The following is a 26,490-nucleotide window of genomic DNA, read 5'->3' as shown; positions in this document are numbered from 1 at the left end:
GGAAAGATGTGAAAGGAAGGAGGTGGATAGACTCGGCTGGGGCTTCAGGGTTCCATTCCCATAGACAGAAGTAGAAATTTGCAACTCACCCACCCTACCAGCTTCTTTCCTCTGCCAGCAGAGAGAAACCACAATTGAACTGACCTCTGGGAAGTCAGGGGTTAAAATCAGGTGCTTCAAAGTGAAAGCAATAGTGAAAAAGCAGCCCCTCCCTCTCTAGCTAACTCACCCGCCCCCACTGCCACTCCTCTGGAGCGGATTCTGCCTAGACCTGATCCATCTTGGTGAAGGAGACTGCAGCAGGGAAGCAAAGCAGCTGGGAGCCTCCTGGTTTCTCACTCCCCCTACCCGCTCATGCTCAGTCCCCCTCCTACCTGCCCAGACGTCACTCTCCAAACAGGTAAGAACTTTTTCCCAGCACTTCCACCCTCCAAATACATACTAAGACGCGCGCATACCACTCCCTCCCCACAAACACACACAAGTCTTTCCTCCCATTCTTACCTTGCCCCCCAGTCCCCCTCCAAGTTTGTGGGAGATGGTCCCTGCCTGAGACGGAAGTTCTGCATATGCATATGCCCTCCTCACAGGCACACACACTAACTTTGTCAACCCTAGTCCTCCCCAGTCCTCCCCAGTCCTCCAACCCCCTCTCCCAAAGAGGAAAAAGAGACTCCTGCCCTGCATCTGACATGGTTTTGTAAGGGATCAGCTTGCCAGCCCTTCCCAGGGCTGGCAACCCACCAGGAGCTCAGGACTAGGGAACCAGAATCTTCACCTCCTCCAGGCTGCTGGTTGCTAGTTGACACCTTGGAAGGGTTCCAGGTGGGCACTGGGGAATGGCTACTGAACCCAGCAAAGGGTGAAGGGAGGCTGACCCTATCTCCTGGAATCTTTCCAGCAACTCTGGCTCCAAACTGAGCTACTTGGCTGCGAGGGGAGAGGGAGGGCAGGAATGAGGTAACAAGGGGAGTGAAGGACACACAGGATTTCTTCCCACCAATTCCACCCTGAAAAGTGACCTAGATTAGGAATATGATAATTGGAGTCCGGAGCAGGCATGGGAGGTGGAGATTAGTGGAGTGTCACTGTTGGGGTGACCTTTTCTCTCTCAATTTCTGTATAGAAAATATCCTTATTTGGCTGGAAGGCAAGATGAAGGATACTCTGCTCTTTGCCCAAAAGGAGCTAGGATTGATGGGGAACCCTATCTCTCAATCCCCAAGGGGGAGGACACTAGGTCCTCTGGTGGGGAGCCCCAAACTAGTGCTGGAAAGGAGCCGGGGGTCTGGATTGATATCTAGTCTGGCCCCTGCCTCAACTGCCAGGAGAATGGTTAAGATAAAGCAAGCTCTTGGGGTAGCTCCCTTGGGGAGAAGCAGCTGATTTCAATCACAAGCTAGCTTTGTGAGGTGCAACCTGACCACAGTCACGGCCAAAGCCATGGTCAACAGAGACCTGCACTAGCCCTCAGAGGAGGCAGCACCAAGGAGGCTCAGGAAGGCACCTCCTTTATGTTCTAAGGTGACTGGAGTCCAGGGGCCAGTATTGGGGACACAAGTCTAGGGATGGGGACTCACTAAAGACCTAGCTCTGCCCAGGACCAGGGATGGGAAAATGGAGACTCAGGCATTCCTCTGGGCAGAGGTTCACCCAGGTTAGTCTCTATCTTTATATCAGGATCTGGTGGGATGTGGGACCTTAGAGCTGCCAGAAACTATCCTAGGATCCCTGTGACCCATCTAGAGACCTAGCTCAGCTCCCAAGCTTGACCACCTCTGAGGGAATGCCATTTCCTAGGCCTCTTGTTCTGAGATGAGGCCTTATTCTCCTCTTTCCAGCCCTGGGTTCCAAGCTCTGATTTGGGGACCTTTCCTTGCTCTTCTTCCTTTTCCTCTTCCTATTCTCAGAATGCAGAGTGCCCATGGGTCTGAACACCATTCCTCAGGGTCTCTTTCAACAGTAAGCACAAGTCTGAACCCCCTTCCCAGTGGATTTTCCCCTCTTGTCCCAGTGCCAGAGAGTCTTCTCCTCCCCTCCTTGGGCTCAATAACAACTGTCCTTCACATCCTTGTAGGGCTTCCTAATTTCTAAAGCACCTTCCCATCCGTTCTTTTATTTCATCCTAAGATAGCCCTGGGAGGTAGCCAGAGTTAGGATCATCACCACCATTTTACAGAGGAAAGAAACTGAGGCCCAGAGGACAATTACAGAATTATAGGATTTCAGAGCCAAAAGGAACCTTGGAGATCAACTAATCTAACCCTTTCATTTTATAGGTGTGGGTACTGAGTCTCAGAGAGGTAAAATAACTTGTCTGTGGTTAGGGCCAGAACCCAAGCCTCTTCACTCCAAGGCCAGAACCATCAGTCAGATTAGATGGCTCGTGAGGTCTTTTCCAGCCCTCCAATTTTGTGATTCTATCAGATCACAGAGAAACACAGAATCTCAGAGGTGAAAGGGGCTGATAGTAGAGTTTATCTAATCCAACCTGAGAGGGAATCTACTCATTGATTCACTTGGGCTCAGGTCCAACTGCAGGATGTAAGGGGGAAAAAAAGGAAGAGAAAGAGGGTCCTCAATGAAGGGACTTGATAGTGAAGTAATCTCGAGGAGGGGGGAGGATGGAGGATGGAGAAGAGAGCTTTGTTTTGCTAGACATTAAACATGGCTCCAACGACATTTAATCAAACAGCAAGACTGGCAATTCTCAAAATGCAGAGCTATTAGTGACCACACGGAGGAAGAGGTTTGTGAGCTTGGATCTACGGACTTTTGGGGGCGGGGCGGCTGGTCCCCTAACCTTCTACCCATCCCGCACCTCCCAGTCCCATTTCCATAGCTTCTAAAATCCCTGCCAGACCAGTATAGGTGACCTGCAGAGGGGAGTAGTGGCTTTGAGTACTTCCTGGTGGCAGGGGTGTGGGGGAAAGTCCATGGGGAGGGCTTTGGTTCCAACTGTGTGTTTGGTAAGGGAGGAGCCAGACTTTGGAATGGGCCTGGGCTGGCCTAGCAGCCCCTATGCTATGAGATTGGACCTTTTTCTTCTTTCCAGGAGGAGGGCCATTGCAGCCTGGTGACCAAAGTGTCTTGACTTCTGAAAAACCAATCCTAAATCAGATCAAAGGCAAGCTCGGACTATTGTCTTCCTATGGGGAAGCCCCTGCTTGGGTCAGACTCCTTCTGGACTATAATGCTCAGTTAATTGGGTTTAAAGTTAGAAGAAACCTCTGAGAGTTAATGCAATACCCCTCTCTGGGACCAATGTGGGGGAAGGAACAAGTATTTATTAAGCTTCTCCTATGTGCTAAGCACTTTATCAATATTATCCCATTTGACTTTCACAACTCTGAGAGGTATTATTATTATCCCCATTTTACAGCTGAGGAAACTGAAGCAAACAAGGGCTAAGTGACTTGCCCAAGGTCACACAGCCAGTAAATGTTTGAGGCTGGACTTGAACTCAGTTCTTCCCAACTCCAGGCCCAACCCTTTATCCACTGCACCACTTAGCTACCAACATGTCATAGAGAAGGAAACATTTCAGCTGGGCAGAAGAAAGAATGAGAGGCAGTGTATCAGGGTGGTTGGAAAACTGGCTTCACAAACAGAACCAGGGTTCAAGTCCCATATCTGACCCAAACTGACTGTATGACCCTGGGCAAGTCCCTTAAACTCTCAGTACCCCCAGGGCAACTCTCTAAGACTAAGTTACTGACAAGGTGCTGACCTGCATTGATAAAAGTTCTCACCTAGGAGTTCTCTCTACCAATAGAATCTAGTCTAGTCCCTGTCCAGATAGATAGAGATAGGACATTTATTTAGTGTTTGCTATGTGCAGTGTGTGTGTGTGTACTTGAAGGATTTCTGTTTTTCTTGCTATGCGCACTCTCTCCACAGGTAGAGATGGCAACCCCTCGGTATCTTAGCAGATAGATAGCTTCATGACCCAAGTTAATCACCTAGAAAGCATTACTCTGATACTAAAACACAAAACTTAAAGAGACTGATCCTCAGACCACAGACACAGAGCCCATCCCCAGGCCAATGCTCCAAGCCAGGGGTGGGGAACCTGAAGCCTTGAGGCCACATATGGCCCTCTAGTCTGAAGATTCCCCACCCCTGCTCCAAACCTTTTCAACTTCCAATTAAAGCTGTCCAACAACGGAAGGGGCTAACTCAACAGGTGGTGAATTCCCCACCACTAGAAGTGTTCAAGCAGAGACCTAAGAAGATCCTTTGGGGACAGGGGGCCTATATGACTTTTGATGGCCCTTCCAACTTTGGGGTTTTCTTATTCTGGCCTCTGTAAAAGGTACATGGCCTGGAGAATGTGTAGGGCCAAGATAATTACTGGGGCATTTTTCCTCACTCATGAGGTATAGTGCTATAGTGGTACAGTGAAAAGAAGATTCAATTTGGAGTCAGAAGACTCGGGTTCACATCTTGAGCTCTGCTACTTACTAACTTGGTGTCCTTAAGTCAGTCATTTGCCTTCACTGGGCCTCAGTTTCTCCATCTGTAAAGTGAAGAGGTTAGACCAGTTGATCTCTTAAAATCCTTCCTAGCTCTAAATCCGATGATCCTATGGCCAGCTCCAAAACTCTGGAGGCCTGCTGGCCCTAAGGCCCAATCTCTCAGACTCATTCCTGGGTTCCCGGATTCCGGTCAAACTCATTTGGTTGCAAGATAAGAGCTGGAGAGCCCGCCCTGAGGAGGCAGTCCTGGACTGGCAGTTCCTGGGCCAGCTGGGTCAACTAGAAGTAAATAAACCTTATGCTTAACTTCCTCCTCTGGCTCTAGCCTCCCATGACCCTCAGAACCAATAACCCCTGGGGGTAGGAAGCCTTTTGGATTCTAGCCCCTGGCTCTTGGCTGATGCATGCTTTCCCCTAAAAGGACCTACTCCTACAGGCAGGCCAGTCCTGCCCTCTGCTGGCCATATAATCTAATCTATGCAGGCAGCTTTTTCTAACCCTAACTCCATACTCCTCTGACCCAGAAATCCCCTAGTCAGGCTCAGAGACAATGTAGCATAATGGGAACAAGAAAAAAGAGGAAGGATGGAGCCCTAGCTCTCCAGCTAAGGAGTGGTTTGGGCAAGTCATATCCCATCTCTGGGCCTCTGTTTCCTCTCTAAAATGGGGGGTGTCTTCTGGAATACCATCACACCATAATTAAGAATAATACACATTGGGGCAGCTAGGTGGTGCAGTGGATAGAGCAATGGCCCTGAAGTCAGGAGGATCTCAGTTCAAATCGGGCCTCAGATCAAACACTTTAACACCAATTACCAAAAAAAAAAAAAAAAAAAAAAAGAATGACATATAATATATGTCATTATAACCATAATTAAGAATGATGCATATTATTATTGCTTATAATTGCTCCTGTTTCTAAAACACGTGAAAGTTTGTTTATAGCAAACTTTCCCTGCAACAGTCAACAAATATTTATTTCCCACCCACTATGAGCTGGCACTATGCTAAACACTGGGGATACATAGGAGGGTAAAAGGCCCATCCCTGCCCTCAAGGAGCTCAATCCTGTGGGAGAGGTAGCACAAGTCTTTTCTTTGGACCAGTACTAGATTTCTTTGGTAGAGGGTAAATTCCCAATGAGAAAATTCCCTCTGCCTACTTAGACCTTCACCTGATAGCTAATTGACTGAGAGAGTTGCCTAAGAGGCTGAGTTGTTATTAAATGACAGTGCCCAGAGTGACAAAACTCAGATGTATCAGTGAGGGGATTTAAACCCAGGTCTTCCTCACTCTGTGGCCTGCTATCTCCTGGGCCAAGTTGCTTCCCCTAGTCCAAGTACCATTGCACCTATTTTACAGATGAGGAAAATGAAACTCAGGGAGGGACAGTGAATTGATCAGTCACCTTGGTAGTAGAGGCATTATGAGGCAATCACAATGGAGCCAAAAAGGCACTGGTCTTGGAACAGGGTTTAGCTCCCGGCTATCACGGACTGACTATATGACCTTTGACAAATCTTTTGCCCTCTGTGGGCCTCCATTTTTACATCTATAAAATGGGGGGAATTTCTTCCTTTCTGGGCTTCAGTTTTCACATCTATAAATTGGAGAGAATTTCCTTGCTTCTTATTATTGTTAGGAAAACACAGGAAATTGTTAAAGTAATATGGGATTCTTTTCATTTTTTTATTAAGTGGCTCCCATGCAGCGGCTAAAGTTCAGAGAAGGGAATGGAGCAGTCAGGTAGGGCTTTCTGGGGCCAATGTGGAGACACAGGGTGAGTGGAATTTTATAGGGCCATAGATTTCCAGAGAGCATCTAGTCCAATTCCTTCAAAACTGAGGCCTTCAAAGGGAAGAGTAATTGAGCCAAACTAGTGACCTAATTAATAATAGCAGAATTAGTAAGAATGCAAAGTCAATGTTTTTTTTTTTTTCCTTTTACACTTTTCCCACTTTTTCTAAGTAGATTGATTCCCACATCAGTGAACCCTAGGGGGTATTGTTGAGAGGTGGGGAAGGGTCAGTTTCCTCTCAGTTGTATTCCTCCCTCCCATCTTCCCTTCAGCCTATGCCTTCCAACCAACTGCCCTCCTTTCCCTCTTCCCTCTCCCTCTGTCACTTTCTTCCACGCCTCTCCCCACTCCTCCCACCCATAAGAAGGTTTAGCCCAAGGAGCAGTTAGCTTTTTTGCCTCAGGGCAGTAGGGAACTAGCCAGAATTGGGTTGGGCCGAAAGGTATTTACCTCAACCAGGAAAAAAAGGATATAGATACCTTTCTTTTGTTACTAAGCAAATGGCTCACCCACACGTGGCCTGGAGGCCGTCCCCACCCCTGGTCTCACCCTTCAGAAATCAAAAATCCGTAACATCTGAGATGGTAGCTCCAGAGTTGGAAGAGACCTCAAAGGCAATCCAGTCCAAGCCCATCAATTTACTGTAGAGATGAGGAAACTGAGGCCCAGTGACACTGAGTTGTCCCAAGTGACCCTGTCAGTAAGGGTTAGTCAGTGCTGTGTGTCCTGAGGGTTTTCTGCCTTGATCAGATCATATCTGCAGTATCCTGTTTATTCCACTATAAGGAAGAATTTCACAGGATCATATATTTAAAGCTGAGAGAGAGCTTAGAAACCATTTAATCCAACAACCTCATTTTACTGGTGAGAAAACAAGCTCAGAGAGATTGTAACTTGCCCAAAGTCACAATATCAAAGGCTACATCGGAACCAGGTCTGTCTGACTCCAATTCCAGCATGGTGGCCCACTGCCTCCTAACCATTCAAGATGTCCAAAAGTGGAATTGGCCACTTAGAAAAATTGTCCCTGGAAGTATTCCAGAGGAAGTTGGAGGACTGCCTATCCTAAATGTAATTGGGGGCAAGGGGAGTTCTGCTGCTCTAATTCCTGCAAGCAAGCATTTAGAGGCACCTTGCTAGAGACAAATCAAACAGCCCCTGCACTCAAAGAGCTTACATTCTATCTGGCAAAATTATATGTAGGTGACCAAAGAATTTAAACCCAAAATATATACAAAGTAATTTCAGGGAAGGGCAGCTAGGTAGCCCAGTGGATAGAGTAGCAGACCTGAAGTCAGACTCATCTTGAGTTTAAATCCTGCCTCAGATCAGATTAGCTGTCTGATCTTGGGCAATTCACTTAACCCTGTTTGCCTCAGTTTCCTCATCTATAAAACGACCTGGAGAAGGAAATGGCAAACCACTCTAGTATCTCTGCCAAGAAAATTCCAAATGGGGTCACGAAGAGTTAGACGCTACTGAAACAAATAAACAACAAAAATTTCTGGGAAAAGGGACCCTGGTCTAATATAAAGGAGAGTTTGTTAACAATAGAACAAGGATTTCAGGGGTCACAAAAGAATGGCAGAGTAGAGTGGGCCAGGGACATGAGAGGGATGGGGTTGTCATGGATGGGTATGAAGAGTAGAAAGCAGTGGGGTGGGGGGGAAGAGCAGAGCTTCAAAATTGCCCTTCTGAGTGGAGCCATTGGAGTTCTGGATGCTGATTGAATTATTAATCCCTAAGCAAGAGGTGGGGCTGAACTAGATAGCCCTTGAGGTCCCTCCTACTTTTGTTTTACCAAAGAAAAGAAGAGCAAAGGAATAGAGAGGAAAGAGCTAGCTAGATTGTGTCCAGGAGACAGCTGGCCCCAAGACTTTGCCTCAAATATTAATTCAGCTCAGCCCTTGCTGTGAAGACTGGAAAGTCCCTCCCCTCCTCCCACTACCGATCTGCTGGAGGAGCCAGGGCTCAGGTAAAACAACTAAATGATAAGGAATGTTCCAAGCCTTGTGGTCAGTCAGCTAGCATTTATTAAGTGCCCACTGTGTGCCAGACACTGTGCTAAGTGCTAGGCATACAAAGAAAGACAAAAACAAACAAAACAAAATAAAAACCAAAAACACCCAGTCTCTGCTGTGAAGGAGCTCACTGTCTAATGGAGGGAGAGGGGTGCAGGATGACAACATGCAAACAACTATGTACAGATATGTATACATATATACAGTATACATTGGGGAAATCTCAGAGGGAAGGCACTAAGATTCAAGGCTTCTTGCAGAAGGTGGGATGTGAAGGAAGCCAGGGTAACCCACAGGAGGGAAAGCAATCCAGGCACAAGGAATAATGCTTAAGAAGACTGGAAAGGTAGGAAAGAGTCAGGGTATGAAGGGCTTTCCAAGACAAACAGAGAATTTTATATTTGATCCTGGAGGTAATAGTAAGCCAGCAGAGTTTGTTGAAAGGAGAAGAGGGGGGTCACTTGGTCAGACTTGGGTTTTGGGAAGACCAGTGTGACAGAGGAATAGAGGATGGACTGGAGTGGGAAAGGACTTGAGGTACAGGGACCAACCAGCCTGTTAGGCAAGTAATGAAAGAGAACAACCAGTTGGTACAGGATTAAGAGGAAAAAGAGAAATTACAGGGGTCCAGAGTGCCTTCTCAGAGTTGGAAAGGATCTTAGGGAGCATGCAGTTTAACTACCACTACTCCCAAGCAAGAATCATCCCTATGGCATTTCCAACAAGTGGTCATCTGGTTTTCATGTGAAGCTCTTCAGTAATGGGGAGCTCACTGCACTCAAGGCAGTCCATTCCACTTTGGGATAGTTTTCATTGTTAGGAAGTTTTTCTTTACTATCAACCCAAGATCAGCACCCACACCCCATCCTAGTTCTGCTTACTGAGACCTAGCAAAATGAGTAACATCCCTCTTCCTGTAGAGGGCAGGATGGTATGGTATAAAGAAAGTGCACTAAACATGAAACCTTTCCACCTTGCCTACATCACTAACTGCATTAACCTCTCTGTCAACTTCTCCATCTGGAAAATAGGAATAATAATACTTGAACTACTACTTCCCTAGGTGGTTGAGAGGAAAGTTCTATAGAAACATTCACAATGATTTTTTTTTCAGTAAGACCTTAATGGCAATTTTGTTGCTGTTGTTTTATTGATGCTTTTAAAAATATCACTGCCACATCCCAATAATTCCTCCCCCATCCCCAACATAACCCTCTCTTGTAACAAAGAGATACAATTAACACCCACTTTATCTGTTGGGACTCCATTCCCCAATATGCCTTCTCCTCCAATTCCAGGTAAAGAAAAAGGGTCAAACAAAGCCAAGCAACTAAGTTCTATATGTTTGCTGATAGCTTACATTTCTTTTGAAAATCTTTTGTTCATATCCTTTGCCCACTTATCTATTGGGGAATGATTCTTGGTCTTATCTATTTGTGACAATTCCTTGTATATCCTGTAAATTAAACTTTTATCAGTCTTGTTTGACACAACAAGTTTTCCTGATCTCTGGCTATTCTTTTACTCTACTTGTGTTTGTTTCATTTATGCAAAAAGTGTTCTAATTTTATACTATAATGACAGCTAACATATAGTACTTATTATGTGCCAGGTACTGTTCTAAGTGCTTTGCAATTTATCTCATTTGATCCTCACAACAACCCTGAGAGGTTGGTGCTGATGAGGTTTAGGGGTGCAGGGACCCCAAAATACCAAGGTGCAGGGCAGAGTTGTTTAGAAAAAAGTCAAGGACTCAAGCAGTCTTCCAGTCAAGTGGCAAACATATAAGATGCTACCTAAACCAATTTTCTGCCAAAATGATTTCCAGGCTCCCCATTGGGTCTTGCCAAAATTCCCCTAGTAGGTTGTATTCTTGGATTTATTGGACATTGGGCCTCTATGTTCATTTCCTTTTAGATTTTGCTTCATCTAGTCTGTTTCCCTGATTCAGTTCAGTAAGCATCTATTAAATGCATTTTCTGTGCCAGGCACTGTGCTAGACACTGAGGGTAAAAAGAATTTTTTACAGAAACATTCGTTGTTTTCAAAGTACTTTTTTTTTAGGAGAAACAACAGGTACCTGGATAAATAAATATATGAAATACATATAAAGTGGTTTTTAGGGGAAGGGGAACAACTGGGTGGGGGAGATCAGGAAAGACTATCTGTGAAAAGTAGACTTGAATCTCAAAAGGGAGCCAGGAATTCCAAGAGGTGGGGACAGAGAGCTTTCTAGGCATGGGAAATGTCCTATACAAAGACAGAGGTGGAATGTTGCATACAGAGAACAGTAAATAGGTCAGTTTAATTGGATTGTAGAGTGTTCGAGGGGCAGTAAAAATGAAATTAATCTAGAATAAGTTGGAGCTGAATTTTAAATGGAAATAAATTCCAGAAGAATATTTTATCCTAGAGACAATTTGTAGTTGTTCAATCATTTTTAGTTGTGTCTGACTTTTTGTGACCCCATTTGGGATTTCCTTGGCAGAGATACTGGAGTGGTTTATCATTTCCTTCTCCAGTTCATTTTACAGATGAAGAAACTGAGGCAAGCAGGGTTAAGCCCAGGGTCACACAGCTAGTTAAGTGTCTGAGACCAGATTTGAACTCAGGAAGATAAGTCCTGATTCTAAGCCTAGTGCTCTATCCACTGTGCTACCCAGCTGCCCTGGGACAATTAACTCTTTTGTCTCTGGTAGTTTGCATTTATGATTTCTTGAAATATAACTCTGAAAAACCAGGCTTTGTAAAGCCCATTGTAATTCAAATGGAACTACTTGACTATGCCTTTAAACTCAAATCACTCTCTCTTTTACTGATTGGCCAATAATAGGTTCTAGCCCAAGCCTCACTAGCTTATTGTTCAGGTTTTGAAGGCTCCAAGAAAGTGTAAATAACAATTGTGTCTATTCTGGCTGTGAGGGTCTTCCCCTTCCACCCCAATTCTTTTATGAAGGGAAACTAGGCCATCTTTTGCCTCAATTCTTACCTAGCCTTTAATTACTGAATGAGCTTTGTCTCAGACAAACTGAGACCTTGAAAAGATGCAGGGTCTCCCACTGCATCAGGGGCCAGTTATCCTGATATGTGTCTTGACCTCTGGATTCAGATGGCTCTGGAGAGAGCGAGGCTGATGACTTTGCACAGCCCTACCTCACTTAAATCCAATTCACTTGCAAGTCAAGACGTCATATTCCTGATGTCATTGGTTCTCTTCAAGAAGACAGGGGATCTATTGGAATGGTCCAAGCAAGAAGTAATCCAAGTCTGAATGAGGGTGGTGACTATGTGAGTAGAGGTGAATAGAGTGAATAGAGGTAAGTAGAGAACAAGATGAATGTGATTGATCTACTTTTCTGTATTTTTAATCAGTATCAAATAATTTTGATGTCTACCACTTTGTACTAATATTTGAAGACATTAAACATGTCTTCCTAAATTCTTCTCTCCTCCCGCCACATAACCTTGGGTTTCGAGGCTCCTCACCAATCTAGGAAGGTATGCAGGAGGAGGTAGGGCTTGAACTGGTCCTTGAAGGAACAGATCACCCAACCCAGACCTAACTCTGAAGGGATTTTTCACTATGCTAATATTATTGTATCAAGATTCTTTTCTTGGTCGTAGCTTTCAGGTAGTCTAATTATTCTTGTTTTCTCTTTTTGATCTGGTCTCCAGATCAGTTGTTTTTCTTATAAGATGTTTCACATTCTCTTCTATTTTTTCATTCTTTATATTTTGTTTTATTATTTCTTGGTCTCTTATAACTAAACTGGCTTCCCCTTGCCCAATTCTAATTTTCAAGGAGTCATTTTCTTCCTTAAGATTCTGGATCTCATTTTCCAGTTGCTTGACTTTCTTTTCATTATCTTCTTGTTTTTCTTGGATTGGTCTTTAAAAAAAAATTTTCTTATTTGATTTTTGAAGTCTTTTTTGAGTTCTTCTGTGAATTCTTTTTGGGCAGGTGACCATTTGACATTACTCTTTGGGGTAAAAGAGGCTTTTTTTTTAGCAGCTTGTTATTGGAATCACCTCTAAACCTGGGGCATGGGGGATGGTGCCTCTGGCCTTGGGTCCTTCTTACTGTTATTTTTTTAGCTTTCTCCTGGGCCCAACCTCTTCACTCCTTTCCCCCACGAAGCCACAGCTAGGCTGCTTGACACAAGTATGCAGGAATGTTCTTGCTCCCTGACAACCCTCCAGTAGCTATAACCTTCAGTTCTCCCCTCTGGTCTGAAACTGAGACCAAGAACTCAGCTCTCCTATAAGTGCCCACAGCCAGCAGCATCCCCGCCCCACTACTTCTGCACTCAATCCTGGGGCCGAGTCCAAGGTTCCAATTGATAGCTGAGGGAATGGTAGGGTCTTGTGAAGGTTTTTACTGATTGCTAAGCCTTGGATGAGACCCAAAGACAGGCAGAAATTGCAGATTTGATAGAGAAGGATGATTGAAAGAACAATCTGCCAAAGAGGAAGAGATCACAAGTACTTGGAGGGGGTGGGATTGGTCTCAACCACCTAGGTATTACTAAAGTAGAGAAGAACCGAGTCAGGGCTAATGTCCAGGGATTTTAACATTAAGGAAAGGGGAAATTAAGAATTCAAGGATAATGGCTTTGAGTTTCTCAGTAAAGAATAAGGTGAGGTCCTTAGCTGAGAGGCTTGAAAAGAAGAGGCTGGCATCCTCCAACTGAATTAAGTTGCACAGGAATAGGAACCCAGAAAGTGTGTGGTGAGAGAAAATACTGGATTGGATTTCTCAATGACCCAGTGATCTCTTACATGTCAAATCCAATGGCCTTTTCTCAATTCTCATTCTCCTTGACCTCTCTGCAGCCTTTGCCACTGTGGAATCACACTCTTTTCCTTGACACTTTCTTCTCTCTAGGTTTTCAGGGAACCACTCTTTCCTGATTCTGCTACCTCTCGGACCACCTCTCAGTCTCTTTTGCTGGATCCTCATCCAGGTCACACCCATTAATCCTAAGTGGTCCACTGAGTTTTATCCTGGGACCTCTTCTCTTCTCCCTTTCCACTACTTCACTTGGTGATCTCATCAGGCCACATGGACTTAATTGCTCTCTCTGTGCTGATGATTCTCAAATCTACCTTTCTTGCCCTAACCTCTCTACTGATTCCCAATCTCGAGTCTCCAACTGCCTTTCAAGATATCTTGAACTGAATGTCCAGAAGACATCTTAAACTCAGTATGTCCAAAACTAAAATCATTATCTTTCCCCTTTAGCCGCTCCCTTCTCCAAACTTCCCTATTACTGTCAAAGGTACCACCATCCTCCCAGTCCTAGGCTTATCTACTTTAGGTGTTTCCCTAGGTGTCATCTCTATCTCTCCCCACTCATTGGATCTGTTGCCAAGACCTGTCAATTTCACCTTTGCAATACCCCCTTCTATCCTCTGATAGTGATATCACCTCATGCTTGGTCTATTGCAATGACCTGCTGGTGGGCCTGCTTGCCACAAATCTCTCTCCACTCCAATCCATCCTCTATTGAGCTGAGAAAGTGATTTTCCTAAAGAGGTCCGACCATGTCCCACCACACACACACACACAATGAATTCCCGTGCTTCTTTCATCTCTAGGATCAAATGCAAAATCCTGTTTGATAATCCTCTGTTTGTAACCTAGCTTCTTTCTACTTTTCCAGTCTCTTGCAGCTTACTCTGCTACATCTACTCTTCAATCCAGCGACATTGACCTCTTTGCTGTTCCCTGGAACAAAACACTCCAACTCTACCTTTGCACTGGCTGTCCCCCATGCCTGGAATACTCTTTTTCCTTATCTTCACCTCCTGACTTCAAGTCTCAACTAAAATCCCAACTTCTGCAGGAAGTCTTTCCCAACCCTTCTTAATTCTAAGTGCCTTACTTCTGTTTACTTTTACATAGATACAGATACAGACACACACCCACACACATCTTATTTGTACATATTTGTTTTCTTGTTGTCTCCCCCGCTAGACTGTAAGCTCCTTGAGAGCAGGGACTGTCTCCTCTTTTTGTATCCCCAGAATTTAACACATGTCTGGCACATAGTAAGTGCTTAATAAATGTTTATTGACTGCCTGTCAAGGCATGAGGAATCATAGGACAGGCAGGCAATGGCGTCTATAAGAAGACAACGATGTAGAGTTGAATTGGTTAACTATGGAATCAAGATGGGAAAGGAAAGAAAGTTAATTCAGAACAGAGATAATGACCTGAGTCAGTATTGAGGAATAGAGAGAAATAGGAGGTCACAAAAGTAGAGTTAGAAGGTGTAATATTATTGTCTCCATTTTACAGATGACAAACTGAGGCAGAGGTTAATTATGGAGCAGAGGATTACACAGCCAGTAAGTGCCTGAGGCTGGATTTGAACTCTGGTGTATCAGACTCCTGGCCCCCCCTCAAAACTCTCACTTCCGACACATAGCTGGCTTCAGTCTCTTTGAATCCCTAGCACAGTTCAAAGCTCTGCTCGAATGCCACTTTTTTGCAGATTTAACCTTTGGTACTAGTGCCACACCCTGCTTATCATGGAGCTTTTTTATTTACTTATCTTTGTATGAGTTGCACAGGCCACCCCTCCCTCCCCTCCCCCCAAGAATGTCAACTCCTTTGGGGCTGGCAGGGACTGTTACCTTTTTCCGGCTAGGTGGCAAGTTGGATAGAGCACCAGGCTTGGGGTCTGGAAGATCTGAGTTCAAATTTGACCAAAGACACTAGCTGTATGACCCTAGGCAAGTCACTTAATGCCTATTTGCTTCAGTTCTTCATCTGTACATTGGACAAGGAAATGGCAAACCACCTTTGCCAAGAAAATCCCCAATGAGGTCATAGGGCACTACTGAACAAGAATGACGAAAAAATCCTTGTTGATTGGACTAAGCCTCTTGTAGTCCTGGAGAGCAAGAGTTCTTTCAATTGAGTGCTATTAGAAAGCAGAATGCAAGGAGTTCAGAAATGAGTGAAAGTGGGAGTGGGGAGATAAGAGGGCCAAGTGAACGTTTTTTTTAAAGGAGGTTTGCGAGAAGCACAGAAGGCATAGGGTTGGCTCGTTGAACCAACTTAGTGAACAAGGCACTTCTCCCTAGACCTCCGTTTCCCCATTTGTAAAAATAAAAGGGTTGAATTTAGGTTGTCCCTAGCCATTCAAAGCCTAGACTGGGGAAGGGACTTGCACAAGGTCACACATCCAGTCGCTGACAGAGCCAAGGGAAACTCAGCATCGTGACTCCCAGCCTCCAGTGACCGTCCGATTAGCTTTTTCTGGGAAACCCCCAAAGATAATCCATCCCCTCTCCATTCCCGACCGGGCATCAGAGCAAAGAAAGACCCATTCTCCCAAGTTCTGGTCTCACCTGGGGGCCAGGGTGACTCAGGAGACCTGGTTAGTAGGAGACTGACTGTCCCCAAAGGAGAGCGGGACTGAATCCCAAGTGGGTCCAGCCGTTAGCCCTACAGTCACTCGTTCTCTTGGCTCATCTACCCCACCCCCTCCCCTGGCCCTGGGCCAGTAGCAAAGGGAAAACCTGGCCTGGAATTTCCATCCGCCTGGTGTACAGGTGACAAAGTCAGGGCCGGCCCTGGGGCTGGAGAAGGGCCCTGGCCATCTTGAAGGCGTGTCCCTGGCTCCTACTGGGGGCGGGGCAAGGTAGCCGGGGCAGGGGCGGAGGAGGAAGAGGAGCAGGTGTAGCTGAGACTGAAACAGACAGGGACGAGAATTTTGGCTCCTAGCGCCTAGTTTCCTTCTCTGGATCGCCGTCCTCCCCCCAGTACTGCAGTGTTAACAGCTTCCTGGGGTCCCAAAGAAATCCACTAGTGCTTTTAGCCACCCACCATGCTGGGGAACTGAAGGACCTCCTGGGTGGATGATGGCGGTGAGATTTCAGGTGAGTGCCTGGTCAGATAAGAAAAAGGAGTTGAGCCCCTAGGGCACTGGAGGGGGAGGAGGGGTGAATAATCTGACCTCTTTGTAGCTACTTAGCTAGGGGAGATCTCTTGGGGCATTCTTTTCTCCCCCAGTACACACCCACAAAGACCCTCCGTAACTAGAATTCCAAAGTATTAGAGCGGAAAAAAGACCGAAATCATTTCATTAGTCCAGCCCCATTTTACAGCTAGGGAAACTGAGGCCTAAAGGGAAAAAGGAAATCACCTGAGGACACAATTATGGCTGAAATGGTGAATACACTTCAGAGCTCCCAGCCCCTCCTTTCTTGGCTCTTTCCCCAACCCAATCCCCTCCTTTTCAGAGTTTCCCTTTACCCCTCCCCAAAAAAAACCTTTCCTAGGGCTAGTCACTCCCCAGAGCCTCAGTTTCCTCATTTGTAAAATGAGGAGGTGGAGCTCTCCCAGGTCCCTTTCACCTCTAAATCCCAAAATCAATCCCTGGTTTGGTTGAACCTGTAGTAAGGCAAAGTTCTAAACCTTGTTGTCCCGCCCCCTTCTGCCTTCCAGCTTTTTTCCCCTCCAGGGCAACAGCATTCTAAGCCTGAATTTCAATAGGGATGGTGGGAGGAAAGGAGGAAGAGGAAAAGGCTGTGGGGTTGGGGCGCCCGGAATATTCTAGACTTCCAAGAATACCCAAGAAAGAAAACTAAAGGAAAGAGTCCCTAGACGGACGGTCAGGAGTCCTGAGGCCCAGGCTAGACAACATATTCGATGTATTACCTTGGGCAAGTCACATTCACCCTAAGACAATAACAAGTTCTGCAGGGCTTCTGCATCCGTAGTCACATTACCCTTTTACAGGGCGGTTATAAAGAAATCTCTATTGGAATGTGAGTAATTTTATTATCCCTGATTATAAGGAAATTCAGACTTAGAGAGGAGAAGTGATTTTTAAAAAATAGACTTTTATTGTTATCCTTGTTCTTACCTCTATCTCCTTTCCCTGGTGTCCCTCCCCCTCCCAGCGAGCTATCCCTTAAAAAAAAAAAAATTGTGCGGAAAAGAAAAACAGCAAAACCAACACACTGAAAAATTCTGACATTCAATGTTCCTCCCATGGATCCCTACCTCTGCAAAATCTTTTCACACTTTTTTGGGGCTAAGCTTATTTTGTGGTAGTGGTTCCTTCCATTTACACTGTTGTCCTCATGGTGTAAATTCTCTCATGTTTTCCCGACTCTGCTTACTTTGTTCTGTATCAGGTCATATAAATCTTTTCATTGTTTCTCTTTATTCATCATGTTCATCATTTCTTACAGCGCAGTAATATTCCATGACATGCATGTATCACAAATCAGTTCTTTTTATTGCAGAAGGTGCTGCCATAAATCTTTGGGTGCAAATGGAGCCTTTCTTTGTAACAATAACTTGAGGCGCCATATGCCTAGCAGTAGAATCTCTGGGTCAAAGGACAGTTCAGTCCATTCTACCCTTTGCATGTCTAAATTGCTTTCCTGAGTGGTTGCACCAATTCTCAGTTCCACCAATAATAAATTAGTGTGCCTATCTTCTCACAGCCTCTCCAACCTGGACTATTGCCAATTTATGAGTTTATGATTATAGTTCTTTAGGGAGAGTGCAGCCAAAACTCTAAAAATCCTACTGTTTTCTATTTGAAAGGTACATAGACAAAGAGACCAAAAAGAGATCCTTTTAAAAACTAGTTACACCTACTGAGCTAATCTCCAGGAGGGGCCAAGTGACCACTTCCTAAGTGGGATGTGGAGCTGATCCCTGTGGATCCCAAGCATTTTTCAGGGGTGGGAATCGGAGGCAGCAAATACTTCTCCTACCAGGCAGGACTGATTTTTTTCAAACCACTGTATTCAGGGATCAGTTTCCATAAAACTATGGCAAAAGTCCCAAACTCTCTTTGAAAACAAGCAAGAGCAAAAACCTCCTTTACACAAAGAGAAGCTAATGATGTCCCCAGAGGTAGCCCACAGAACAGAGCCCAGAGAGGTGGATTCTAATCCTACTTCTTCAGCCAACTAACTGTATGTTGGGCAACTCACTTCCTTTCCCTAAATTGCAGTTTTCTCTTTCGTAAATTGAGGGAATTGGTCTCTGAGGTCTGGCTCTGGCAGTCTGGGCTTTGAAGCCCTTTGAGCTCTGATGCTGTATATGATAAGTTTAGAAAAGCACTAGTTTCTGAGTTGGGGCCTGGATTTATATCTTAGCCACTCTTTATGCCTTCCGTAACATTTATTAGCAATGAGCCTTTGGAAAAATCCCTTAACTTCTCTTAAGATCCTGTTTTCTCCACTGTAAAATGGGATTAAGACTTGTACTTCTCACTAATAGAGTTATTTTCAGGTTCCCAAATGCATGCTGTCTCAGTATCTCCGTTTCTCTACTTTCACTGTTTCTCTTTTCTGCTACTGTCTCTTTTGCTTTCCATTTTTCTGGATATCCATTCATTTGTGTATTTCTTTCTCTGTTGTCATGTCTCTTAGAGCCGAAAGGGACCTTGTCTATAATCTAGCCCAATCTCCTCATTTTACTGATGAGGCATAGAAAGAAAAAAGTGATTTAATTATCCAAGATCACTTAGATAAGTAAATAGTTGAGGCGAGATTTGAACCAAGCTGCATTGATTCCAAACCCAGTGCTCTTTCCCATTCTATCACAAATCGGCTGTCTTTCCTTTTCTGTGTCTCCTTGCTTATTCATTAAATAAACAATTATTCCCTCCCTCCATCTTCAGTTTCTCCTATGTCTCCCTTTGTCTGTTTTGGACTTATTCTCCTTGTCTCTGCCTCATTTTTCTCCATGTGTAGCTATCATTGCTATGGCTGACCATTCACCATTTTTTCCTTTTTCCCATTCTGTCATCCTCCTTCCCTTCCGGGGAATTACTGAGGCCAAACCTGGGCACCAATCCTCTTCTTGTTCCCTCCATCACCACTGCTGACCCCAGTGCCCATTCTCTGCCTCCTTCTCACCACAGCCTACACTGGTTGCTTCTGGGATCTATTTCTCCCTGCCATTCATGAAACCTGGTCCCCATAACTCTATGGTCAGATATCTCCCAGCAAGAGAGTGAAGGCCTGCCAGGGAAACTAGGCAGGAGAGGTATGCCAATCTGGCACAATAGGAGCTCAAGCTGACATTCCCAGGGGGTGGGAAACAGGCCTGGGCAAGTCAACTCAGAGGGTGACACACTGGGCTGGGGCCGGGAGCTCAGTAGCTTGAGCACTGGGTGGGGAAATGGGGAGGGGAGGAGAAAGTGAAACACCTGGCACTTGCTTTCTCCTGGCCCTTCCTGTGGCTTCTTTTAAAAATAAGGCCCCCTGGGGTAAGATTCTGATGCTTATGAGAACTCCTTTTCCCCCTCCCACCTTCTGGCTCCCTGCAGTGCCTTCTCCCTGAGATTAGTTCCACAAACCTTTGTTAAATACCTACTGTGTGATTTGTAGAACCCTCTTTGAAGCTGGTGATTACAAAGATGACAGTATCAGCCTGTGTTCTTCAGGAACTTGCGATTCAATTCAACCATTCAGTTCAAACATATTAAATCTTGCTATGCTGTGAGACAAGTTAGAAAGTTAGGTAGTATTTGGGTCAAGCAGAGGCCTGAGAAGGATCACGCCTAGGGCCAAGGAGTCAGGGCAGAGGCCTGGAAGAGGAGGGTATTTGAAGGATGCCAATAGGCAGAAAGGGAGCAAATCTATTCCAGGCACAGACCTGGAGCCAGGAGAGTATAGAACCAAGGTCAAGGAGCAGCAAGCCCAATTGGGCAGGAGTATAAATCGTTTACAAAGATAGTTTCGATGTAGATTGCAGAGGGCCTTTGATAAGGCAATGAAGAGCCCCTGAAGTTTTTTTTAATGATAGGCACCTAATAAAAATGGTAGCACAGTTTTTTACATCTTAAGTGGTTAAAACATACATAAATATAACAATAAACAGAGGCCGTATCTGCTGCCTTAGGACACTCTAGCCCTAGTTCCTACAAGCCAATATCTGACAAAGTCTAGACATGGCACTTCACCTTGAAAAAGACCCGAAGTTTGTTTGTGGAATTGGGCATTAGAAGGGGTTGTAGCTTGTGAAGCATTGTGAATGGGGAATGAGGGTGATGTGACATCAGGTAGAAAGTTGCAACATCAGATGTGGATGGATGTAATTTATTGTACTCTTGTCTCTCCATCTCTTGAGGATAAAGTCATATATAAGCAAACTCAAAATTCAAGTTCTGCTCAAACTGTTCTTTCATATATCAATTGCATTGCAACAAATTCACATTTTCAAAACAAGCATTATAGCAGAATTGACTGTACACGTAAAGATGTATACAGCATATATAGAAAGTGGGTAGCTATAAATCCGGACAAAGTAAAGGTAGTTTGGGAGGGAGGCCACTAGCAGTTGGGGGAGTCAGGAAACCATCCATGCAAACAATGGTGCCTGAGCTACATCTTAAGGAAGAAAGGGTTACTTTGAGGTGGAGGTGAGGGGGAGTGTGTGATAGGCATGGGGGTCAGACAGTGCAATGGTAAAGAGATGGGAAATGTAGTTTAGTTAGTGAGAAACAGAAGGCCAGCTTGCCATACTGAAGAGTGAGAAGGGTAGTGGTGTCCACTGAGGTTAGAAAGGACTGGGGTGTGGTTGTGCAGGACATTGAAAGTAAATAAAGCCATTTAGATTTTGTCCTAGAAGTGACAGGAAGACACCAAACTTGGTTCAGTAAGGGAGTCACACCTAGGTCAGATCTAGGCTTAAAGAAAATTACTTTGGCAGCAGTGTGTATAATGGACCAAAAAGTGGGGGAAATGAGATTGGGAGACCAGTTAGGAGTCTATTCTAATAATCTGGAGAAGATGTATTGGGAGCCTGACCTAACGTGGTGGCTGAGTGGAGAGAAAGGGTCAAATATGAGATGTTATGACAGTAGAAATGGCAAGCCTTAGCAACTGATTGAATGTGTGGGTTGAGGAAGAATGAAGATCCAGGATAATGCTATGGTGATAAACCCAGAAGACCAGAAGGATGGTGGCGCTTTTGACAGAAATAGGGAAAATCGGAAGAGGAGAGGGTTTAGGGGAAGAAAATTAGTTCCATTTTAGGCAAGTTGAGTTTAAGATGTATCTGAGACATCCAGTCTTCTTCACAACAACCCTATGAAGTAGCTATTGATCCCCATCATACAAAAGAAGAAACTGAGGCTGAGAGAGATTAAATAACTTGCTGGGCTCACATAGTTAGTAAAGTGTCAGAGGCAAGATTTGAACCTTGCTCTTCCTGGGTCCAAGATCAACATGCTATGCTTTATACCACTTAGGCGTGAAGAATTCAGTTGTCCTTTTTCTATTGCAATTCATGCAGGATGAACTGGAGGATGGCAAGGCTTCTCAAGTGAGGAGGGGCCTAAACTAGTTAGTGTGGTAGAATTGGGCCTGGAAAGGAAAGATGGAGGATTATTCTTTGGGCCTGGCAAATGTTCCGATGTCTGGGACTGAGGGAGAGAGAATAGTGCAAGAGAGTGGTGCCATCAGCAAAATAGGGAAGCTGGGGCTGGGAAGTTAGATATGTGTTGTTTGAAATATGTTACGTTTTGAGGAGCTGGTAGGATTCTCCCCTGGGAGGTGCCCAGTGGATCTTTGGAAATGCAGGATTGGAATTCAAAGAAAAGATCATGATGGAAAATATTGATCTGGGAGTCATCTACATAGAGGTGACAATTGCAACCAAGGAATTAGATGAGCTAACCAAAGGAGATGGAAGAACAGAGTCAAAGAGAGCTTTGGGGAAATCCTACTCTTCCCCCTACAAATACACTTAGAGGCCAGGAGAAAAAAAAGAGGAACCAGGAAAAGAGCAGAAGGAGCAGAGACCAAAAGTGGTGTCTCCCTTGTCCAATGCTGCTGGGGAAGTAGGGTGAGGACTGAGCAAAAATCTTTGGGCCTGGCAATTCGGGGGTTTTGGTGATGAGAGAGAGAAGTTTCAGTAGTGGGATTGTGCAAGATCCATTGCAAGGGACAGGGAATGAGACGGGGGTGAGGAAGTGGAGGCAGGAGGGACTCCAGACCTTGGGCAGTAAAAGGGATGAACTACAGAATGAAGGGGTGGCAGGATCACATTAAGGGTTTGTAGGAAGGGGGAATCCCTCATGAGTAAATGTAGGAAGAGAGAAAGGAAGCAACGGAGGGGAGTGATTGAAGGATTTCCAGGGTCAAAGGAAATTACCAATGAACGGAACAGGCTCCCAGAAAAGATTAATGTGATGAGATTAGGGGTGCAGGGTAGAAATGAGGGTGCTGGAGTCTGTGAGAGCCCACTGTTAAATTTTCAGTGTGAGCGTTTGTAACACCAAAATTATAATGGTTCTAGATCAGGACTTTATTGTTTGTCTAGACTCAGCGGCCTCCAGGCCGCATGTGTCCCTCTAGGTCCTCAAGTGTGGCCCTTTGACTGAATCCAAACTTCACAGAACAAATCCCCTTAATAAAGGATTTGTTCTGTAAAACTTGGACTCAGTCAAAAGGCTACACCTGAGAACTAGAAGGCCTTGAGGCCTCAGGTTCACCACTCCTGGTAGACACTTAAGAAAGTGCTAGCAAAATGTTAATCTGGAGAGCCAGTTTTACCAGCATTTACCAGTGCACTCCTGGTTGGGGTTTGGGGGGGGGAGGGGGCAGTGACACATAAGATTTTGTGTAGAAGAAGTCCACCTCATCTTCTAAGATGGAGGAAAGAAAAATCTAATGAAGAAAGCAGAGAGGAAAGAAAAAAAGAAAGCATGACACAGTGGATAAGGCCTGGGTTCAAGGCCCACCCTGGATGCTTGTACTGCTCTATAATCCTGGCCAAGTCACTTAGTCTCCCTGTGTCCCAGGCATCTCTGTAAGACTAAAAATGGCCAAAGTGATGATCTGTATTGATGGACAAAGTCTCACATGGCATGTTCCCTACACTTCCCTATAAAGTAAGAAATCCCAAAAAAGACTCAAAGAGGTTTTGAAGGAAAGAGGGATGAGAGGGAATGTCAAAGAGGAATTAAAGAAAGAGCGTTCCCAGGCACCGCCTCTCAGCCTGTGCTATTACCCCCTGACACCTCGTCTCCACATAACTATCAGTGATATTGCAAAAGCATATGTGTTACTCCTTGGCTCAAGAAGCTCCAGGGGCTCCCTATTGTACTGTAGGATAAAATACAAAACCCCCTGTTTGACATTTGAAGCCAAGCCTTTCACAACCTACCTCCGGCCTTGTGGTACACGACTCTTCTTTGTGCAAATAATCCACCGGTATTTACTGAGCCCCAACTATGTGCCAGGCACTGGAGATAAAAGACAAGATCAAAACGATCCCTTCCCTCTCGGACTTCATGTTCTATGGAGGGAGGAAAATGTGTACATATCTAGGTCCAAGCTATTGGGAGGAGGGAGCTGGGAAAGGAAGTACTAGCAACTGGAGGTATTTGGAAGGGCTCATAGAAAAGATGGGACTTGGGGCAAGTCTTAAACACACCCTGTGTTCCAGCCAAACTGGTCGTTTGCTGTTCCCCATGTGTGACTTTCTATCTTCCATCTCTGCTTTGGCACAAGTGATCACCCATGCCTGGAACACACTCTTTCTTCACCTGCACTTAGAATCCCCAACTTCCTTTAAGGCTCAGTTTAAGTCCCACCAGGATCCTATTTGAGGCCTGTCCTATATTTAACCCCACCCCCCAGCTGCTGGCACCTCTCTTCCACCTGAAACCACTTTGTACATATTTTGTATTTTCTTATCTGTGTACATTTTATTTCAACCCAATAGAACCCAAACTCCTTGAGGACAAGAAGTGTTTGATTTTTGTCTTTGTGTTCCCAGGGCCTAGCACAATGCCTGGGACACAGTAGGTGCTTAATAAAAGCTTGTGGAATGAATGACCAAAACTGATCTGTAGGAGGTTTTCCTGGACACCTCTCAGAGCAAGAAATAGTCTCAAATTGGGGCTTTTCTCCAAAGACCTGCCCCCATTTGTCCTCCACTGTTTAGTTTTTTTCCTCACTCAAAAAACCCCAAACCTTTCCCGCGAAGGAGTTTAGACAAGGTGAGCCCTAAGATTTCTGCCAGATGTGTGATCCTCTAAGTTCTTTACATGGGAATGGGGTGACCTAGGCTTCTAGTCCCGGTGTTAACTGAGTGACATGAGACAAACACTTTCTCCCCTCTTAGAGGGGAGCCTTAGCTTCTTCCTCTATCAAATGAGGAGATCAGATTAAATTGTCCTGCAGGGTCCCTTCTAGCTCTAATATACGAGCTTGTGAATGAGGAAGATAGCAACTCTTTGAAAGGGATAAATGTAAAATCCTACACTTGGGTTGAAAAAGATCCACTTCGGGGCAGCTAGGTGGCGCAATGGATAGAGCACCGGCCCTGAACTCAGGAGGACCTGAGTTCAAATCCGACCTCAGACCAAACACTTGACACTTACTAGCTCTGTGACCCTGGGCAAGTCACTTAACCCCAATTGCCTTAATAAAAAAAAAATTGTCTAGAAAAAGATCCACTTCAAGTAAGTCCAAGATGAGGAAGCATCTTGTACTTCAGTTCTGAAAAGAAAAAAGAAAAAGACTGGGGTGCCTTGGTGGATTGTATTCTCTGAGTCAGGAATGCAATATGGCAGCCCAGAGAGCCAATGCACTCTTTTTAGGTGGGAAACCTGGGACCCAGAGAAGCGAAATCATTAGTCGGTAGTCCACAGGGAGTCTTGTGACTGTTAGTGAAAGCCTGTGTTTTGTTTTTCTTTAATAACCAGCTGCCCTTTCCTGACCAAGGTGAGTTCTCCTTTTAGGGTGGGATCTAATCATATTCTTTATCAGCCAGGACTGGCTGCTCACCAACTCTCCTTCGGCCTCACCCCGTTGGGTTCACTGCCCTCCTACCTCTAGCCTGGCCAGAAATAGGCTCTTTGATAGAGGCCCCACAGCCTCCCTGGGGTGGGAAGGGGGGGGAAAGCAGGGGTTCAGTTATTTTCCAACTTCACAGCCCCTTGCCCCTCCTTTCCTTGCCTTCCAATCCTTTCCCTGAGCCTTCCCTTCTCAAAGAATTATAGAAGGGACTTCTATGGGTCACCGAATGGGAATCTCCAGAGCATCCCTGACAATTGATCATCGGTGGGGAAACCTAGGGCCTCAAGGCTACATGTGGCCCTCTAGGCCCTCAAGTGTGGCCCTCTGAATCCCAACTTCACAGAACAAATCCCCTTAATAAAAGGATTTGTTCTGTAAAACTTGGACTCAGTCCGAAGGCCGCACCCAAGGACCTAGAAGGCCACATGTGGCCTTGAAGCCAAAGGTTCCTCACTCCTGAATTGTAGCCTTTTACTGAATACCTCTAGGGAAAGAGAGTACACTCCACACTTGGGCAGCCCACACCCCTTGGTGACAGCTCTAGGGTTTAGAAAATCTGTCCTTGTACAGAGCTGAGATTTTTACCTCTACGGTTTTCCCCATTTGTTTCTAGCCGTGCCAAGTCAAACACAGCTCATCCATCCTCCCATGGGACAACTGCCCAGGGATTTTGAGTCAGCCCTTCTAGCCCCTTCTCTCTCCTGGTCATCCTTCTAGACAAGGGCCCATGTTTCAACCCTTCAGTGACACCCAGAAGTTGGCTCTGCTTCCTTCCCTACATTATTTCATGGAAGTCTTCCCATGCTTCCCTGTATTAATCATGTTCATCGTTGTTTCTTACGGCACAGTAAAATTTCATGAGATTCTTGGACTGAAATTTTTTTAACTATTCCCCAATCAATGGGAGGGACCATTTCCTCCTCCCTTTTTTTTTTTGTGTGTGTGTATTCATAGTGCCTGGCACACAGTAAGGGCTTAAATATGCTTGCTGACTGTTCCAGACCATCAATCATAGAAATAGAGCTACATGTAACCCTTAAAAGACATCTAGACTAAGCCTCTCCTTTTACAAGGAGAAAACAGCCCCAGAGAAGTTGTGACATTTTCCCTTCTTGCCCCCCCCAGCTCTGAACACTGGGTAGATTGAATGGATTTGAATTAAGCCAAGAGGCAATATGGTCTAATGGAAAGAGCATTAGTGTTCATGGAAAGGGACACTGGCCTCCTTGCTGTTCCTGGAACAAAACACGGGCCATCTCCCAACTTTCTGATTTTGCCCTGACTCTTCCCCCAGGCCTAGAAAACTGTCCCTCCTCATCTCCACCTCTTGGTTTTCTGGCTTCCTTCAAGTCCCAGCTAAAATCCAACCTTCTACAGGAAGCCTTTCCTGGTCCCCCTT

The 26,490-nt window shown here is 45.2% G+C and overlaps 1 protein-coding gene across 4 annotated transcripts in view; it reads left to right on the top strand.

The window, feature by feature from the left end:
* Positions 1-244: 244 nt before the first annotated feature.
* The window catches only part of TJP3 (tight junction protein 3), a 47,064-nt gene continuing 20,818 nt past the window's right edge, over positions 245-26,490 (top strand). For 3 of the 4 annotated variants that reach the window (XR_003568178.1, XM_027850970.1, XM_027850971.1), the window contains exon 1: positions 15,973-16,187. Coding sequence is in view for 2 of the 4 variants with exons in the window: in XM_027850970.1 (XP_027706771.1) it covers positions 16,167-16,187 (21 nt within the window). In the remaining 2 variants the exon portion in view is untranslated. Of the gene's footprint in view, positions 401-15,972; positions 16,188-26,490 lie in introns of those variants that run through there. The other variant, XM_027850972.1, reaches the window with a different exon arrangement.

This window comes from Vombatus ursinus, unplaced genomic scaffold, assembly GCF_900497805.2.
Source record: "Vombatus ursinus unplaced genomic scaffold, bare-nosed wombat genome assembly UNPS02009173.1, whole genome shotgun sequence".
NCBI classification, from domain to species: domain Eukaryota; kingdom Metazoa; phylum Chordata; class Mammalia; order Diprotodontia; family Vombatidae; genus Vombatus; species Vombatus ursinus.
This window is presented reverse-complemented; position numbering and strand designations above follow the sequence as displayed.